Genomic DNA, 20096 nt, shown 5'->3' on the forward strand with positions numbered 1-20096 from the left:
AATAATTTGTTTATGCTAGTAGGCAACAATTATATGAAGAACATCTTATAAAAATAAATACCTATAACTACACTCTTAGCATTTCTGTACTCTAAGAAAATCCTTACATCTTCAGACAAGGCACTATACTTATTATAAGTTTCCATGTTATCATATATACAGTATTTAGGTGTCGATTTACCCACTTACAGTGTAAATATGTCAGGAAAGAGACTGGTTTCTACACCAACACATGAGAATCTGTCTCATTGTTTTATAATCATGTCATATCACACGTCTCTTCATAACACCACAGGCTTTTCTTACCTTGTTTTTATAGTTTTTTCAACTGGGTTTCAACTTTTCAAAAATGCATTTTGGAGGTGCTTCAAGAACACAGTAGATTTCTCAAAGTAAATACCTGGTTTCTCTTTCAAATATAATTAATTAGTTTTTTATAATTACTTAATTTTAGAGAATACACATATAGAAACTGTAACCAATAATTATGTTAATTTTTAGTAGCAGAAAGACCCCCAGCCTCATGAGTGCATCTTCTTACCGATCACTGCTGCCCAGTGCTTGGCCAGAACCACTGTCATAGCCGGGAGAGAGGCAAGAGCGGCTTTCCTCAGGAGTACGGCCAGAAGGTTAAATAAATGCGTCCATGTGTGATAAAAAGCTGATACCAACTCTACATCTATAATATTAATGAAAACATTTCAAGCTATTAACAAAAAGAATAGAAAATACAAAGCTCACCAGATACTTCATCATACTTCAAGTAAAAGTCATGCATGTGTCATATGAAGATAAATGTAATTCAGCATGATCCAACATTTATTTCCATTAGTTTTTCATTGTTTCCTAAAGCTTTCTCTCATCTACCCCCTACATAAAGACAAATAAATACACACTCACACATCTTCCTCTCATTAACATCTATTCAACAACAAATCAGAAGGTATGACAAACTGAATAGTATGCCTTAAATTCAGAACCACATATCGTGCATATTGTAAAAGCATGGCATTGTCTGTGCCACTTTTATAAAAGTAAAGTTTCTCCTGTTGTCTTTCTCCCCTTTGTGCAGGGTGGAGGAAGAAAGCACAATGTGCCAAGGTCATGGCAGAAAAGCAAGGAGAATGTCTTTGAAGAACCAAGAGTACTGCCCTTCAAAAAAAACAACACAGAAGAGGATTCTGCAGCTTTGCCTATGGCTGAGAATGGAGCAATTCACTTCTATCCTAAGGACAGCTTTTCCCCTCTCTACGTGGCAAACGGAGGCTAGAGAGCAGTAGCAAGCTTAATAAAACATATACTATTTTTATTTAATTCTCAAAGCCCAAGTCAGACACAAAAGCAATAGAATCAATTAAAAAAACATCCACCAGTCAGCCAATGACAACCAAGACATGATAGGACTTTGGGACATCCTGCCACATGACTTTGCCACCTCCTGCCACATGACTTTGGGACATCTCACCACATGACTCTGGGACATCCTGCCACATGACTTTGCCACCTCTTACCACATGACTTTGGGATCAAGTGTTGAATCAAAAGTCCTCTAGTCACAACCATCTATGCACTATAGTTTTTAGCACTGATATTGCATATTTCCTGTTTATCTTCCACGAGCTAAACACCAATGCTTCCCAAGTCATACCCAAGAACACCCAATAAGAGAAATTAAATACTAAAAAATATGACTTTATTGGGTTGAACTAACTGAGCTCTGAAGGGCCACAGACCATCGTAATTAAGATTTTTTCCCCCACCCTTTCACTTCTTGGAGGGTGATATTGCCCTCATAGGGAATGCACAGTCTACCCTGATTTGCTTAGTTAGGATACCACTGCCACTTATAAAATTTCCAAGTAAGGAATTATTATTCCTCTTACACCTGGATATTTGAACACTAATTGGACACTGAGGACTAGATTTGCTGGCATCATAAAACATTTCACTTACCTAAAACCAAACAAATCCATAAAATTCAAAAACCTAAATAAGAATGAATTAATAGGCAAAGAGCCATTTGGCAATAGTCAAATTATCAATTACTTCATTATAAAATCTTTTAAATAATTACCATATTTTATTTCTGATAAAGTCCTATACTGTTTTAATTTTCTCTTCTATTAAGTACTATATTCAACTTTTCATCAGAGTATATTTTTCAATAATTTAGGACCTTACCAAAATTTTTATTATATGCGATACTTATAGTTGTTATTGCAGATAAGTTATAAGTAGGTCATGTGGCTGTATCCATAGCTTGTAAGAATAATGAATATCTAAAACTCACTGTACTTGCTAACATTACATTAAGAACTTTGCCCTCATTTAAACCGACAGCACAGGGTACAGTCCTTCATTATACTACATACTTGCCTCAAATGGCCCCCTGGAACCACTTAAAACACCCAAACTATAAAACACGTTATAAAAAAAAGCCTTCCAAAATATCGGCAAAATACGACATAAAATTCAACCTTGAAGTGAGTACCTGGTGCAGAGTAAGATTCTTTTTTGTCCCTCAATATGCTTTACTTCCATACTAAACGTGAAAAAAATAAAGCTTACCTAACACATCTTTGATGCATATGGTGAGGACCCTGATGATGTTTGTGGTAAGAGGTTTCAGAAGCTCTTCCTGAATCACAAGGTCAGGATCTACCAGTAAACATGACTGCAGAAGCCTGGACAAAGACGACAGGTATTCTAGGAGAGAGGATACCTATTTGAAAAAAGAGATAAAGTAAAACAAAACATATCATATGAAAAGCCTAGCTCAGTGATATTTCTGTCTTGTATGCATTGTAAGTCACTTTCTTTGTACGATAAGTTACATAAAAAACTAACAAAATATTAATCATAATTTTTAAAGATCTAAAATGAATATATAGCAGACAGCATGATTTTCTCATATTATAAACATACCATTAATGATCACATTAACACTGTCAAGTATGATAATACCAAACAAGGCAGTATTTTCAAAGCCAAATTTCAAACTCTTTTTAAAGAAAGAGAGCCTTTATAGTTTTTAAGTAGCTAAACTGTGGAATCAATATTCTGGAAGAAGTAGGAAGGGGCATTCCAAAGTCATAAAGCCTATGATTGCATAAAGAAAGAAAGATGACAAAACATTCTTCAACACATCTCCTATCATGTAAAATGCAAGTTTGTAACATTTAATTTCCTTATTGTTATGGAGTCTTTTTTGATGCCTTTGTACTGAACACTATTGATTGCAGTTACAATAAGTCTGACATCTAATGTATGAAGTGTTACCATAAACAGATAAGCCATGGAAAGTGAGAGCAAACGAGAAACATCAGAGAGGGAACCACGGAATCACTGAGGCCTCTTACAAGCCCACACACTCGGCCCGCTTCCTCAGCGCCTCGGCTCTCAGCTCAGATCTCACCCTTGCGAGGTGTCTTCTGACCACCCTACCAAACACAGCACCCTCTCCCCTGCCGCACACCTTTTCCTCACACTCATTTTTCCCATACCATTTGTGTGTGGGGGGGGTTGTTTTCTTCTGTTTTAGAGAGAGAGAGAGAATGCTCGAGAGAGAGAACATGCAAGCAAGCAAGCGGTCGAGGGGAGGGAGGGAGGGGGAGAGAGACAGAGAGACAGAGAGATAGAGAGACAGAGAGGCAGAGAGAGAGAATATGAATCCCAAGCAGGCTCTACACTCAGAGCAGAGCCAGACGCAGGGCTCAATTCCATGACTCTGGAATCATGACCTGAGTTGAAATCAAGAGTCAGATGCTCAACTGGCTGAGCCACCCAGGCGCCACCCCTGCCCCATACCATTTGTCACCAGCTGATAAAACAGTTCACATTTTATTTACTGCTTACTGTCTTCTGCACCAAGGACAGAATTCATATGGACAGGCGTGTGTGTTTTCTTTGTTCACACATCTGTCACTGGCACCTAGAACACAATCTGGCAGAGAAGAGGTTCCAGAACTTTTCTGGAACAAATGAGGAATCTTGTGTGAGGACAAACAGCTAAGAAGCATTTGGCCTACACAAGTACCGAACAAGCACCTTCCATGGGACAGGCACTGTGCTCAGCACTGGGTACACAACTGATGCCTAAAAACAGTCATAGCCCTGCCTTCATGGAGCTCACTGCAGCCTCTGGCCTCATGACCCCCCACAGATTTGCTCTGGCCACTCTGGCCTCCTTGCTATTTGTTGGATAGAACAAACCAACCCCGATCTCAGGGATCTGGCAGTGTCCTCACTTAACCCAGGTTACATGTCACTGTCTGAAAGGCCCTCCCTGACCACCCTAAGTGGAAAAGCCCTACCCTCCTAGCTCTGAAAGCATTTCCTGGCGCCTTTGTTAGCTGTTCTTCTCAGAAAGATGTGTATATGGATTTGCTCATGATCTGCTCTCCCAACTTGAGAGGAAGAATCTTTATTTTATTTGCACAGGCAAGACCCTGGTACATGGTAGACCCTCAATAAAGATTTGTCAGCTGGACAGTGAACTGGAGGAGGGAGCCTTATGCAAAGGCTCAGACTGCATTGGGACAAGTATTTTGAAGATGATGTGTTACCCAGCCTTATAAGAGGGGGCCTGCCGTGGTCAGAAACCCCAAAGACAGCACCGCAAAGCAAATCTTGTAGCCCTTCTTAAACTGTGAGTTAGGGTAACATTTCTACTAGCAACAACTACACAAGGAGTTATTAAGCATACTTTACATACAGACTCGAGCTATAATCAAGAACTTAAAAATAGTAAATATCTGTAAAAAAACAAAAATAAATTTATTTTTATTAGGTTGGGTTTTGAAAATACATAGAATTTAGTCACTATCTATTTTAACAACTTCAGTTTAGGTGCAAATGATAGACATTAGACATCTTCTAAAATCACAGAATGGGAAGGTGGTCTATATAATGTCTTCTTTTTTTAATATGGTGCTCAAAGATATCCAGATCTGTGAATAAACATCTACAGCTGATTAATAATGGAATTAGGAAGAGAATATAGATCTTTAAACCTCACTTCCCTTTTCTGCCATCCAAAGATGTCTCAGATTAAAATGTTAAGTAACCTATTTCAAATAACCTCATTACACCATGTCTATCCTGAAAGATCTTCATCCTTCTCCTATGGTTAGTATATCCTTAGCAGAATTTATGTTTCTGGCACTTAAAACAAACGCACAAACAGACATGAGGCGAGAAGGAGACATGAGACACTTACCTGAGCCTGCATGTGCTCAGCGGGAGGGGACAAAGGCAGTGGCGCCTTGAGCTCCTGGACACAGCTCTCTAGGAGGGTGGCATCTGCGATGCTGCAAAGAGCAGAAAAGATGAGTAGTATGCTGCTTATTAAAAATTAATAAATCAGTATTTGAAGTTTGAATGTAACCTTGAACAGAATTAAAGAGAAAGGATCTTTACAGAAAACAATGGCTGTCAGAGGGAAGGTAGGTGGGGGGTGAGGCAAAATGGGTGACAGGGACAGGGAGGCACAGGCCTCCAGCCATGGAACGAGAAAGTTACGGGAATAAGAGGCACAGCATAGGGAACACGGGGAATGATACTGTGACAGCGATGGAACAGGACAGATGGTAGCTATGCCCGTGCTGAACACAGCATAATGCATAAACTTGTTAAGTAATTAAGACGTACACCTGAAATGAAAGTAACATTTTGTGTCTACTCAAATAAAAAGAAAAGTAAAAACAAAGAGAACAGATTTTCATAAAGACAATAAATGTATATAAAAAGGTATCCTATAATTATTTTAGAACACAGGAAAAGATCCTATCTAATAAACATGGGAAACAGAATTCTGAAGAAAAAATGTCTAATGAAAAGCAGAATAAAATATAAAGAAGCCCTTCTAAAAGGGAAGCAAACAAGAGAAAAAACTTGGTGGTTAGTTTCCTGTTTAAAACAGGAAAAATACTTGCTAGGAAATAAGTTTTGATTTACAAAGTAAAAAACAAAATAATGCAAAAAAAAAAAAAAAAAAGCAGGAAAAAGTTTTCAAGTCCTGAATAAAGAAAAGGTACAGAATATGATTAAGGCTTTGCCATAAAAGATTCTTTAATAACTCTGTGGCCTCAATTTCACAACAGGCTCTTCTTGAGAAGCAAGAGTATTCCTAAAGTTCCATTTTGATCATTCTTAAGGCAGAAAAACATCCAAGAAGAAAGTTAATCAACAGGCAGTTCCCTTTTCCAAGTCTAGCAGGTTATCACGGTGGAAAGATGATGAGTAACTGTGAACAAACTCACACCTCACGGATTATCTGAGTGGTAAATGAGTAATGGCAAGTGAAGTGAAACAAGGATACTTCTTTCTTTTTGGAGTTTTCTTAATATCCCAAAATGAAAGAGAAAGTACTGCAATTTGGCAAAGAGGAGGACGATATCTCAGACAGTGAAAGTTCTCAAGAAGAGCAATGCAAATGACTACGGGGTCAACAGGAGGTAGTAATAATCCACTGGCTATAATAATCCAGATGGGAAGAAAGCAAAGGAACAGTTACTATAAAGAGAGTATCCTAACAGGAGTGCTGATGCATAGGGGTACTTGTACCCCAATGTTTATAGCAGCACTCTCAACAATAGCCAAATTATGGAAAGAGCCTAAATGTCCATCAACTGATGAATGGATAAAGAAATTGTGGTTTATATATACAATAGAGTACTACGTGGCAATGAGAAAGAATGAAATATGGCACTTTGTAGCAACGTGGATGGAACTGGAGAGTGTTATGCTAAGTGAAATAAGTCACAGAGAAAGACAGATACCATATGTTTTCACTCTTACGTGGATCCTGAGAAACTTAACAGAAGACCATGGGGGAGGGGAAGGGAAAAAAAAGAGGTTCGAGTGGGAGAGAGCCAAAGCATAAGAGACTCCTAAAAACTGAGAACAAACTGAGGGTTGATGGGGGGTGGGAGGGAGGGGAGGGTGGGTGATGGGTATTGAGGAGGGCACCTGTTGAGATGAGCACTGGGTGTTGTATGGAAACCAACTTGACAATAAATTTCATATTAAAAAAAAGAGAGAGAGAGGGGGAAAAAAAAAGTATCCTAGACGTCATCACTTGATCCTCATGCTAACCCCAATAACCAGATGTTATTAATGAGATTAATAGTAACTTCCCCCAGACTGCAACACTAGGGAGGGAATGCCCTGTGAGAAGACCCTAAGTGGGACTGATTCAGTATCTACAGCCTTTCTCACTATACATATAACCAACACGATAATGCAAAGGTCCAGCCAGAAGCTCATTCACATTAGCTAAATGAAAGAACGAAATCATGATCTTCTAAATTTTATCAGAGTGTTATGTAATAAAGAGTTTAATCCCCAGTAATGAAAAAACTCCAAATGAATTTAAACAACGATTTTCAACCCATGGCCCTTATTCTGACATAGCCCTACAGAGGTGAATCCCCAAAGCCCTTCACTTCCATTTAGAATGACCAAGGGACTGCACCACAGTTCTTGAGTATGGTGCAAGACAAATCAGGTTCAGAACCTCTGAATTACAAAAAAAAATCACGACGGTGGGAGTAACAGTCAGCGTAACAAACCCGTACGAGTACTTTAACAGATCTAAATTGAAACCGTCAGGACAATTCTGGCAAAAGCAAAACCCCGCAGTCTAGTGAGCCAAAAAGAAGACAGAGATACCTTCCCGGCACGCAAGGAGTCCTGCACCAACTCGTCTCTGCTGCCCGGCCTCTCTTACCTACAGAGAAGCTCCACGAGACGGGCCTGCCGAAAAGCGCGTGCAGTGTCTCCCGGCGCAGTCGCCAGGAGGCCGTCCAGGAGGCTGCACACCGCCGCGAGGAGAGGCGGCGTCACCACATGCTGCCTGGGCAGAGCGGCAGGAAGGGACGCGTCGCGAGGAAGCCGTGCCGACGTGGTTTCATGCTGACCGATTACTGAGGATAAGCATAAAAATTAGCACAGTTTTGTTTCCTTTGTGTTCATGTACAACATTCGCAAGTTCTGATCACCGGAGGAAAGCCCCTAAGAGGGCCAAAGAGAGACAACTGGGGAGCTCCCCAGGGCCCGGCTCATCACAAACCTGAGGTCAAGGAAGCAGATATCCAACTTCTCCACTGTGTGTGTGTGTGTGTGTGTGTGTGTGTACGTCTGCCTTGGATGACAGTGTAAGAGCCAAGACGAGATGGGCAGAGCATGGTTTTGTGCCCTCGTGCCCTCAAGCACTCAGACATTGAGGAACAAATAGATGGTCCCCGACCCTTTTTCTAAAACTCCAGGGGCCAGAAGTGCTTCAGAATTCAAAATATTTTAGATTTCAGGAAAATAATAAGATGCATGTACCTACCATACATTAACTAACCTCCAATGAGAATTTGGGCAATACCACGTAATGAAGTAACTATTTCTCTAGTGTAACACTTGTACAATCACAGTAAGCTGGATGAAGAAAGGAACAAATACAACCTCAAACCAGTACTGGTCAGGTTTTGCAGCAACTGTAATTCAGGTATGGGCAAGTTTTATACCAAGTAAGTTTTGAGAACACTTAAGTTTTCAGAGATTCTGGATTTTAGAACTGAGGATATGAGATTGTGGACCTTTCCCAGAAAACTCAGCAAAGGACTGTTACCAAGAAAGCTATGTTTGTTAACCTACATCAAGATTTCCCTCATAACCCTCACTTCTTATTTCTTTTTTAAAGGAACACTTTATTTTTAACAAATTCAGATTTACAGAAAGTACAGAGTACAAAGAATTCCCATATACCTTCACCCAGATCCCTACGTATTACTATTTTACCACATTTTATCTACCTACATACCTCTCTTATTATGAACTGTTTGTAAGCTGCAGATGCCCTGCCCTCTCAGCCCTAAATTCATTTCCTAAACAGAGACTTTTCTCTTCTATAATCACAGTACAGTTAACCAGGAAATTAACACTGATGCAGTAATATTCTCTAGTCTATAGACCTTCTCCAAGTTTGCATATTGTTTCACTAATGTCCTTTAGAGCTCAAGAGTTCTTGTTTGGATCCAAGTCAGGACCACACTTGGCATTTAGCTGTCATGTCTCTTCGGGTTCTAAACTGGAAGATCTCCTCAGACGTGCTCTTTCAGGGCTCAGACATTCTGCAAAGAGCACAGGCCGGTTACTTTGTAGAATGTCTGATGTTTGATGGTTCCTCGTGGTTAGATCTTCGGTGCATCCTACCAGGAAAACATGATTTCTATCTGTGCCATTATTGGTGGTATTAACTTTAACTATTTGATCAAATGCTGTCTACCAGGTTTCTCCACTGTAAAGTTTCATTTTCCTGTGTAATTAACTAATTCCTTTGGGGTGGAATTAGGAATATAGAACTTTGGGACAATGGAGCATCAAGAAAGATTTGATACTTTAAACGAAATAAAATCGGGAAAATTAGATGTAGGTAATCCCACAGAAACCGTTCCAGTGGTTTTAAGGGAAAAATGTAAATATTCACAAGATATGTGTTACATGTTTGCAGCATTTTTAGGTTAAGTTTATAGAAGAATACCAATAAAAGGGGAAGGCAGGGCAGGGCAGTTCAGGAATTCAAACTTATCCAATATATTTAAATAAAACTTTTCTACTTATCTAGAGAAAATTATCCTACTTACTTATATTAATAGTGCTCAAATACACTAACATTTTTAACGGTTCCTTTCACCTTTGTACATCAAATGTAGGCTTACTGATCATAAGAGACTTTTTTTTTTAAATATAAGATATATGTGTATTTTTTTTTTACAAAAGTTTAGAAACTCAATTTAAAAATGAAAACTCACATGTCTGAAGTGACCCTAACATACATTTACAGAAAATTCTTTTCATCCTGTCCTAAATCATTTTGAGGCACATTCATTCCCTGGTTAATTAAGCAGCAGCAAAACAACAAATAAAAGGACTAACCAGCTTCACTGGCAAATCCTGCTACATATTCCAGCTGAGGGAACTAAAATCATATTAACACTAAAATAAATAAATAAATAAGTAAGTAAGTAAGTAAGTAAGTAAATGTAAAAGAAAATCACATTTTACCTTAACACTATTTTAAAGAGATGGAATTCAGGAAGACGTCTAACAACAACAAAATAATTGCTCTAGTCTTATGGCTCACTGACAACATATGTTCAATGCTTTGCAGCACTGTTCATTGGCATATTCAACAAAAAGGATAAGAAAGTTTTTTTGTCAAATATACATACTTAAGTGATTGGCTGAACCAGTAAAACTGTGCGTGAATATACATTCTAAACACAGTCTTTGAAAATAAAATAAATCCAAATCAAGAATAATGCGACAAAAAAACAAAACAGAAAAACCCCACACAACTATATGTCCACACCAAAACCTGTACATGAATGCTCACGGCAGAGTTACTCATAAGAGCCAAAAAGTAGAAAAATCCAAATGTTCATCAACTGATGAATGGGTAAATGCAAGTGGTATAACCATACCACGGAATATCTTTAGCAATACATAGAGAGTACGTACCAGCACATAATACAATATGGGTTAACTTTGAGAATATTATCTAGTTGCAAAAAGCTAGTCACAAAAAAATACATAGTGTATGATTCCATTTTTTTTTAAGTTTATTTATTTTTTGAGAGACAGAGAGAGACAGAGCGTGAGCAGGGAGGGGCAGAGAGAGAGGGAGTCACAGAATCTGAAACAGGCTCCAGGCTCCGAGCTGTCCGCACAGAGCCGGATGCAGGGCCCGAACTCACAGACTGTAAGATCATGACCTAAGCCGAAGTCGGACACTCAACCGACTGAGCCACCCAGGCACCCCTGTTTATTTATTTTTGAAAGAGAGAGACAGTGGGGGAGGGGCAAGTGGGGGAGGGGCAGAGAGAGACAGAGACACAGAACCTGAAGCAGGCTCCAGGCTCTGAGCTGTCAGCACAGAGCCCAACGCGGGGCTTGAACCAATGAAACTGCAAGATCATGACCTGAGCTGAAGCTGGACGCTCAACTGACTGAGCCACCCAGGTGCCCTGTATGATTCCATTTTTATGAAATTTCCCATAAGGAGGGAAAGTAGATTAGTGATGCACTAGGCCTGGAAAAAAATCGAAAACAGATGAGGAGTGATTGACAATGGAAAGTTTTCTTTTTAGAGGATGAAAATGTCCTCAAATTGACTGTGGTGATGCTTGCACAGCTCTGTGCAAAAACCAATGAACTCCACACTTATTAAATGGGTGAGTGTATGATTATTTGAATTATTCTCAAATTTGATTTCATGCTCTGGGCTCTTAACAATTTAAACCATGTGGTTTGCTCCTTTTATTCTTAAGATCAAATGAGTACTTTCTACAATTAAACACTCTTTTATATTGTTAACGTAAATTACTAAAAAACAAAATGGGATGTTGTTTAGGAAGTTAGGGAACAGATATTATAATGAAAACTCTGAGTAAAGTCTTAATTAAGCAATTATTTCTCAAGTTTTCTAAAGCCTTTTCTCTGTGGATGCTTATACTTCAGGGTGTAAAGTACCTTCTTTTCAGGCAGCAGCACATTCCTTCCAGGTGAAGAATTTAATGCTACAATAAGGCCTGTATGTTCTCCGGAATAAATAAAAGCTAAGTTGTAATCTCCCAAATATACAAAGTTTGAAGCATAATAGAGTTGGAAGCAATCCCTAATACAAAGAAGAGAATTTATATATTGCCATTAATAAAAATGAATCCCAGGCTATTCATCAAGCATTTCTAATAAAGACTCAACATGTTTTGTGTGCTTTAAAATGGAAGCATACCCTTTGAAAATATTTATGACCAGATTCTCTCCACTTTCAAGTGGACTACTGGGGTAAATTGAAGTGTTTTCCCTAAAAGGGGGAGAAAAATGAAGTTAACTAACATTTATGAATTCCCAAATTCAAACATGAAATATCTATGCTTAACTAATACGGAACCATAGGGCAATTGACTATTTATTTGATGACTAAATTCCATTTATTAGAGTATTTGTTTTGTCAAATTTCTGATTTATTGAAACTCACGGACTGCAAGATCATGACCCGAGCCGAAGTCGGACACTTAACCGACTGAGGCACCCAGGCGCCCCTAATTTTGTTCTTACAGATATTTACTTTCAAAATATCTGGACCAACTTGCCATTTTTCTTTTTGAAAGTAGAATGTCTGGGTGCCTGGGTGGCTCAGTCGGTTGGGCATACGACTTCGGCTCAGGTCATGATCTCAGGGTTTGTGAGTTTGGGCCCCAAGTTGGGCTGTGCTGACAGCTCGGAGCCTGGAGCCGGCTTCGGATTCTGTGTCTCCCTCTCTCTCTGGCCCTCCCCGACTCGTGCTCTGTCTCTCCCTCAAAAATAAATAAACATGAAAAAAAATAAAAAAAAAAAAAAAAAAAGAAAGAAAGTAGAATTCTTCCTAAAAGGGTACCTTGAGCCACAAACTGGTCGTGTGAGGCTTCGGGGAGAGGCGCTGTGGAGGGCCCAAATGGTGGAAATTCAGTGCTTCCCGATGAAGATGCCACCTATGGAGCAGCAAAGAAAATGATTTTATTCTTAACACTAGCTAATGTTAACACATGGAAAGCGAAACAGAACCAATATGTACATACAAATCCTTAAACAAGAAGGTTATGACAACTAGTTAATATAACTGGAAAACATTTCATATTTTAAGAGTTGTAAGTTTTTTGAAGGGTACTTTCAACTTCTTTTAGGACCTGCTGGAATTTATGTAAAGCAGCAAGTCAAAGGAGCAGAGTTTTGATTTGAAGCCCATTTAGGATTTTAAGGTCTGGATAAGGCCTACTCCCTCTTATCATCCAAATGTTAAAAGGCTAAACCACACTCCTTTCTTTAACTTTTGCATAATTCATTGCGTCTTTGAGATATTTTGTCCTACTTGATTCATAATAAGAGGGTTTTTTTATAAGTATCCAACGGCACACACAAATTTTAATAGTGCCAATGAAAAAAATCAGCAGAAATACTAAACGATTCTTCTTTACCTTTTCCCATTTCACAAAAGAACAGTTTCAGGTTATATGTGGACACAGTGTTTCAGAACACAGTACTTTTTATTTTTTTAAGTTTATTTATTTTGAGAGAGAGAGAGAGTGCGCATGAGCACATGTATGCAAGTAGGAGAGGAGCAGAGAAAGAGAGAGAGAGAGAATGAGACTACCAAGCAGGCTCTGTGCTGGCAGCCTGGAGCTCCACAGCCTGATGTGGGGCTTGAACCCATGAACCATGAGATCATGACCTGAGCCAAAATCAGGAGTTGGATGCTCAACCGACTGACTGAGCCACCCAGGTGCCCAGAATACAGTATTTTTTTTAAAACATTAAACATAACACAAACTGTGTAGAAGGCAAACACAATTTCACCTACAGATCTGCAGATGAGCAGACTGTGTGGCCTCCTAGAACTGAAAAAGCTCAAACTGATGTATCTGGCACCTTCTATGTGGAAAACATCTTAGCTGCAGAGGTCAGATCATTCCTTCTCTTACCATCAATTTACTCCACACACCTAGACAAGCTGCAGGTCAGTGCATGCATAGAGCAAGCATGTCGGTACAATGTCAACAGATCTCATGAATCAACCCTATCTCAAACTCAGATACCATACACCTCAGTACTCATACACTAACTGTGCATTTAACATGCAAAGTAGGATGCCTTAGACATGATATGATAGAGTCAAAGCAAAAACCAAGGTTGTTTTTTTCTTTAAGTTTATGTATTTTAAGAGAGTGAGTGGGGGAGGGGCAGAGAGAGAGGGAAAGAAAGAGAATCCCAAGTAGACTCCACAATGTCAGCACAGAGCCTGATGCAGGGCTTGAACCCACAAACCACGAGATCATGACCTGAGCTGAAATCAATAGTTGGACACTTAGCCAAATGAGCCACCCAGGAACCACCCCCCTCGCCAGGTTTTTGTTTTTAATACTAAAATAAAGCAGCGTTATTTATCTATTTATTTTTAACTTTATTTGTTATTGAGAGACAGAGAGAGACAGAGCACAAGCAGGGGAGGGGCAGAGAGAAGGAGACACAGAATCCAAAGCAGGCTCCAGGCTCTGAGCTGTCAGCACAGAGCCTGACGTGGGGCTCGAACCCACAAACCGTGAGATCATGACCTGAACTGAAGTCAGACACTCAACCGACTAAGCCACCCAGGTGCCCCTAGGGTTGTTTTTTAATAAAAAATTTAATAACAAAAATAAACCAAGGTTATATTTTATTTTCTGTTAGTAAAGAGAATATAAATTTGAAGAAAATGATTGATGGAACTTATATCCAGTTTTTAAAATCCCCCTTTCAACTTAAGACTTTAATCATCTCTCATCACTTCAAGTGTAACATTACAATAACAACAGAAAGCTGTGGCCAATAAATGTAAGCCCAGCATGTAAAGTCATCCAAAAAACAAATCCGGACAAATTTCAGTCTAAATAAATCACTCCTAAATGATCATGTATTAAATACCTTATTTTATATAATATTAGGTCCAGATAATAGGAAACACCTAAAATTTATTTTTCTAAAAATGGTATTTACTACAACTGGCTCTAAGAAATGTGGAAAAAAACATCCCGTCAACAAACATCCAAATAACTTTTACAGTCTGTGAGGACAACAATCATAACTGAGATTGTATCACAAAGCACGCGGGAGCTAATAATATATGGCACCTACCACAAGCTCCTTTGTTTATATAATAAAATTGAAGAGAACAATGATGCTAGAATCCTTTACCTTTTCAATTAACATCCTTTCAAAGGACACGCAAGCAGCCCTCAGCACTGACAAAGCCAGAGGTAGCATTCAGAGCAGGAAAAGAAGGTTTCTAAGGGCTCGTTAGAAGAAAGCAAAGTCACAGTTTGTGACCAAAGGTCAGACAGTAATAAAAGTTGTGATTTTCCTTAATATAGTCCAAGGAAGTGACATACAAATTCAGAAAATATGATTTTAGAAAGCATCTGCCTAATAGTTATATTATAACCTACCCCGTATGGTTGAGAAAACACAAGGACTTCTTTATACAGTAATATATTGTGCTTTAAAATTTAATTATGGGTGATTTGTATTATCTACTAACATCTATATTTTTTGAATTTGCTATATTAGCACATTATTATTTTAACAAGACAAAAAGGTATTAAACTGAATTGCTCTGGTTCTATACTCAAATCCTTGCTTGTTTGAAAATAATCTCTAACGGACATTTATTTGGTTATATGTAATAATATGTAAATATCTGACTTGTCATCTTGCAAGTAACTTGTGAATATCTGACTTGTTATCTTGCAAAATTCAAGTCTTAGCCTCTGGAAGGTGGAGGAGGTTCACATGAGCCTGCAGTGCTACAGGTAGAAAAGGCCTGATCTAGTCCAGGTCCTCATTTAGAGATAAGGACCTCGAGTAAGGGCCCGAGGGCACACTCTCATTAGGATTCTCAGTTGAGGACTACGTTTATGACATCACAAATACACTCAAGTCAGAAGAAGCTCTCAGACAAACCTCCAAAATGCTGACCAATCTTGTCTGCGAGGGTATGCTTCTTTCTCCCCACGCCGTTTCCATGGAGGAGGGGTTGGCTTACTTTTCCAGCAAACTGAGCAGGCTTAGCCACTCCTTCCCCCACAGCAGAGAACTCACGTTCTCATTTGGTCTCTACCTCTTAGGAGCCAGAAAGCCCACAGTGGGAGCCCAGGGCTGTCCTTACAATAGTAGGTCTGGTTAATTCTTCTGTCACTTGCTCTTTTCATTAAAAGGGCTTCAGAACAAAGTCGCAATCTAGACATTTTTTTCCTCTTTCTCGTCTCCCACATGACACATCCTGAGATTTTCAATTTACATTCCTTTGATAAGACAAATAAAACTGGGTTTTCTTGAATTGAAGTACATATACTTGGATCTTTATCACCTTGCTGGTATATAAGAGGCAATAAAAGCCTGTTAGGGCAGACAAATTGATGTTACTTAAAGCCACTGTCCTAAAACGGAATCAAATTTTGCTTATAAAAACTAAAAAAGATAACAGCCTTTTCTTCAATGTGTTTAGAAACAGATTTGAGAGCTAAAGAAGTTTTCTAAATCATGCCTCATTGTAAAATAGGCAGTTACAATTTTAAGAGTCCCTTTGAAGTAGCAGAAAATAGCAAAGTCATTTACCATATCAAAGTAGAATTTGGGTTAAAAAAAAAAAAGACAATTTGGGGCGCCTGGGTGGCTCAGTCAGTTGGGCGTCTGACTTTGGCTCAGGTCATGATCTTACGGTTTGTGAGTTCGAGCCCCGTGTCGGGCTCTGTGCTGACAGCTCGGAGCCTGGAGCCTGCTTCAGATTTTGCGTCTCTCCATCTCTCGGCCCCTCTCCTGCTCATGCTCTGCGTCTCTCTGTCTCTCAATAATAAATAAACATTAAAAAAATTGTTTTTAATTTAAAAAAAGACAATTTCTGTCATATAAACAAAATGCATCAATGTTCAGAACTGTTTTCTTTGTATTCTACCTTTCAGAAATGAAAGAGTTCACTGGATACTTCAAATATTTTTGAAAGCTAATTTAGGACTTGAATATTTTATTTGTCAAGTGATTTTATAATACTTTCCATCTTCTTTCATCAAATGTAGTATTGGTGCCTAAATAAGTTATTTGATTTTTAAAAAATTAAAAGAGAACAAAGGAAGAAAGGATTTGTGAGATGAAAAAGAGAGGGTACAAATCTACTCACATTTTTCAAACATGGCAAAATATAAAGTATGAAAGGTTTCCAAGGAACACTAGGGTTCCTGTGCTCACTTTTATAAATGATACCTTTCTCTTTATGCCCAAGAGCGGGAAAGCTTTGGCATGCTTCACAATTTGTAATCATTAATTCGAACCAAATTACAACCAGAAGTTTAAATCACTCTGACTACATAGATCCATGATTCAAATGGAGTGTGTACAACATAGAAAAAGAAAGCTCAGAAAAATATCCCCGAAAGAACGAGCATAAGATGATATAAGATTCTCTCCTGTCTATCTGTAAGATCACCCACATGCAGAGACTGAACCCCAGGGCACAGTCCCAGTCCCTACGCCCTACTGTATATAATTTAAGAGAACAAGTTGCCTAGAGCTTGTCTTAGTCCACTCTCCATTAGCTTTGTGACCCTACGCCAAATACTTAAATTCTCGAAGACCTTACTTCTTCACTTGGGAAACACTACCGCTCTCAAATGGTTTAACACCATTTGTAGCACTTCAGCAAACAGCAAACTAGAGGGTGTTGTTTCTGAGCTCTAAAGGCCAAAAGTTGACTCTCTACTTCCATCAAACCTTATTATATGAAATAATCAGTTCTACCAAAATTAAGAAAATATATTTTAGCACAAATATAAGACCCAAACCTATTTTACTTACCTCAGTTACAGTTACCTGGTTAATAAAATTGCTGAAATCTATCTCAAAATGTTTTTGCCAATTTCTTTAAACACTTTCACTTGACATTAATGGCTATACCTCTATAGTAACTTAGTTTGGATAACTTCAGACGTATGATAGTGAATACAAAATACAGAAAAACATATAAAATAAATACTATTTGCTCTTTCTAATAATGTTTAAAAGAATAATTAGTTATAAACTAGTACACACTAGGCACACATAATGGAATATTCTATTTTCACCAGCTATCGTATTCATGCTAATGTCACATACAAAATAATCATAGTAGGAAAAACTAATGTGGGGGGATTTGCTTTTTAACAACCAATACCTAAGTTTTACTTAAAGAATCAATACTAAATTTTTATACGAAAAAAAAGTGTTCATTTTCCTTATACTACAGCCCAGTGGCCTGTATCACTAATACCTGAGAAACTAGAATCTCACTTATATTTTCTTTCTAACTAAAATATATGGGTTCTTAGACCCACAGGTGGTTGAAATTTATTTAAACAAAGTATATCATTCTCTTTCTCTCTACCATCATGCAAACTACAGTCTCCCCAGGTTTTTCCTGGGGTTACCATATGCCCACACTCTATCACTATTCCTACATCAAAACTATTTTTCTTCCTAAAAGCCTCTTGGATATATCCCTGCTTTAACTGTCCTTGGTCTACTCTTCATTCTATAAAAAAACTTGAAACTACATCACACAAATGCCAATACATATTTCTCTAATGTCGACTGTAATGTTTCATGCATTTGACTCAGCTGAAATAGCTCTATAACTGTATCTCTACAGCTATGATATCTTACCTCTTCAAACCAAACACAGGTTCAGCTCTCTCAGCTAACCCCTACCTGGTAATTAAACTTTGGCCTTTGTTCCACACTCCAAACAAACCATGCCTCTTCTGAATATCTAATGCTTTCAGTACGACATATGTGGCACGCCGTCTTCTCAGTATGCTTCACGTTCTCAACTACACTTTCAACCCCTGTAACTGGGTACTGAATCTTAAGACACATCTGAATATCTTTTCAGCTCCCCACAAATGTGTGCATACATCTAAAAAAGATTAATCCTTTAAAGCCCATTTCAATTGCCACTTCTTATACAGTATCACTTTATATTTCATCATTCCCTCTAATGTAACCTCACTGCACCCTGACTACAACATCTATCATGGCACCTAGCACATGGCTTTGTCCTGAAGGAGTGTAACATCACGGCCAACAACTGAACTCTAGAGCCAAACACACTTCTGGACTCAAATAGTTCTCTATCAGTTACCAGCACTGGAGCCTTGAACAAGACACTTATTCACTGTACGCTTTAATCTTTCCTTTTGTAAAATAGCAATAGTAAGAATGACCTTCAATACTTTAAAATGGTTATTAAGGTCTCTAACGTGGCATTAACTGCACAGAACGGATAATGGCCCAGCAACAGCACACAAAGCAAAAGACAGTGCTTTCCTTAGAAAGACAAAATGAAAACACCAACCAATAAACAAACTGCATCTCTTGCCGTATCTGGGAAATACACAAAATGATGATAAGAATAACCAGATACACTTATTGGCAAGATTTCAGTCCACTGAACTGATATACCTCACCATATTCTTATACTTAAGAAAGTATTAGTTGGTCTGGGTATGACAGCTTAGGTTTAAAGTAATACTGGAAAAATGAATAAATTCTCCAGATTTTTTTTCCTGTTGGAAGAAAGACATACAATATCTCTGGCATGGCAAGAAAAAGATGACAATTAGCAGAATTGGGGTAATGAGACTATTTCTGTGAGTAAAAGCCAATTTGGTGAGTAAAAGTCACCAATACCAAAGCTCTTCTACTTGGAATCCAAAAGAAGAAAAAAAGAGTTGACTGTAAAAATTCCAACAGATAACTGTCTTTTAAGAAACTATACAAAATAAATCTTACATAGAACTATAATGAGAATTCCTTAAAAAAAAAAAAAAAAGAGTTCATTGGTATTTTTTTCTAAAAGAATACGTAATGCCTGAACACAAGCAAGTTACAGACTTTTATGTTAACAGAAGTGCTTCTATTTTAATAATGATTACAATAAATATATTTCCAAAATTTTCTCAGAAAATCTAGTTTCCCGATCTATAAGATTTGTTATGATTAAAGTTTCTAGTATATATTATATAAATATGTTTTTATTATTATATATTTTATTTACTATTATACATTATTATTATCTCATAAAATAGAAAAATGCAAAAGTACTTAAATCCTCTTGCATAGGATAAATACAACTTGGTATCTACAAAACAGCTAGGATGACTCAAAATTAATGAGAGCAATTACTATTTACTGAGTACCTACTATAAGCAAAGAACTGAACAATGTACAAATTACAGATAGCCCCTTTAATAAACACAGGAACCAAGGAATCACTTTTAAGCACATACTAATGCTGCCGTTCTGGGAACTAAATAACTAATTAATACAGCTCCTTTTTGCATTTAATTATATTATTTCTCTTGTGGAGACAAAGACATACTATTTCTAGCATGGAAAGGAAAGCATGACATCTAGTGGACCTGGGGTGATTACTCCACTTTTCCAAATAAAGCTTCAGCTCAGCACTAACCACAAACTCTTCTGGGTCCAGGGAAAAGGATGAC

The 20096-nt window shown here is 38.0% G+C and overlaps 1 protein-coding gene across 4 annotated transcripts in view; it reads right to left on the reverse strand.

The window, feature by feature from the left end:
* Window positions 1–20096, reverse strand: part of RTTN (rotatin) — a 160501-nt gene that overhangs the window by 33749 nt on the left and 106656 nt on the right. For all 4 annotated transcript variants that reach the window (XM_053206000.1, XM_027069160.2, XM_053206003.1 and 1 more), the window contains 5 exons: window positions 12431–12524; window positions 7730–7925; window positions 5219–5309; window positions 2569–2722; window positions 542–679 (listed from right to left, as the gene is read on the reverse strand). In XM_053206000.1, coding sequence (XP_053061975.1) covers window positions 542–679; window positions 2569–2722; window positions 5219–5309; window positions 7730–7925; window positions 12431–12524 — 673 coding nt within the window. The remainder of the gene's footprint in view (window positions 1–541; window positions 680–2568; window positions 2723–5218; window positions 5310–7729; window positions 7926–12430; window positions 12525–20096) is intronic.

Source organism: Acinonyx jubatus, chromosome D3 (assembly GCF_027475565.1).
Source record: "Acinonyx jubatus isolate Ajub_Pintada_27869175 chromosome D3, VMU_Ajub_asm_v1.0, whole genome shotgun sequence".
Classification (NCBI taxonomy): domain Eukaryota; kingdom Metazoa; phylum Chordata; class Mammalia; order Carnivora; family Felidae; genus Acinonyx; species Acinonyx jubatus.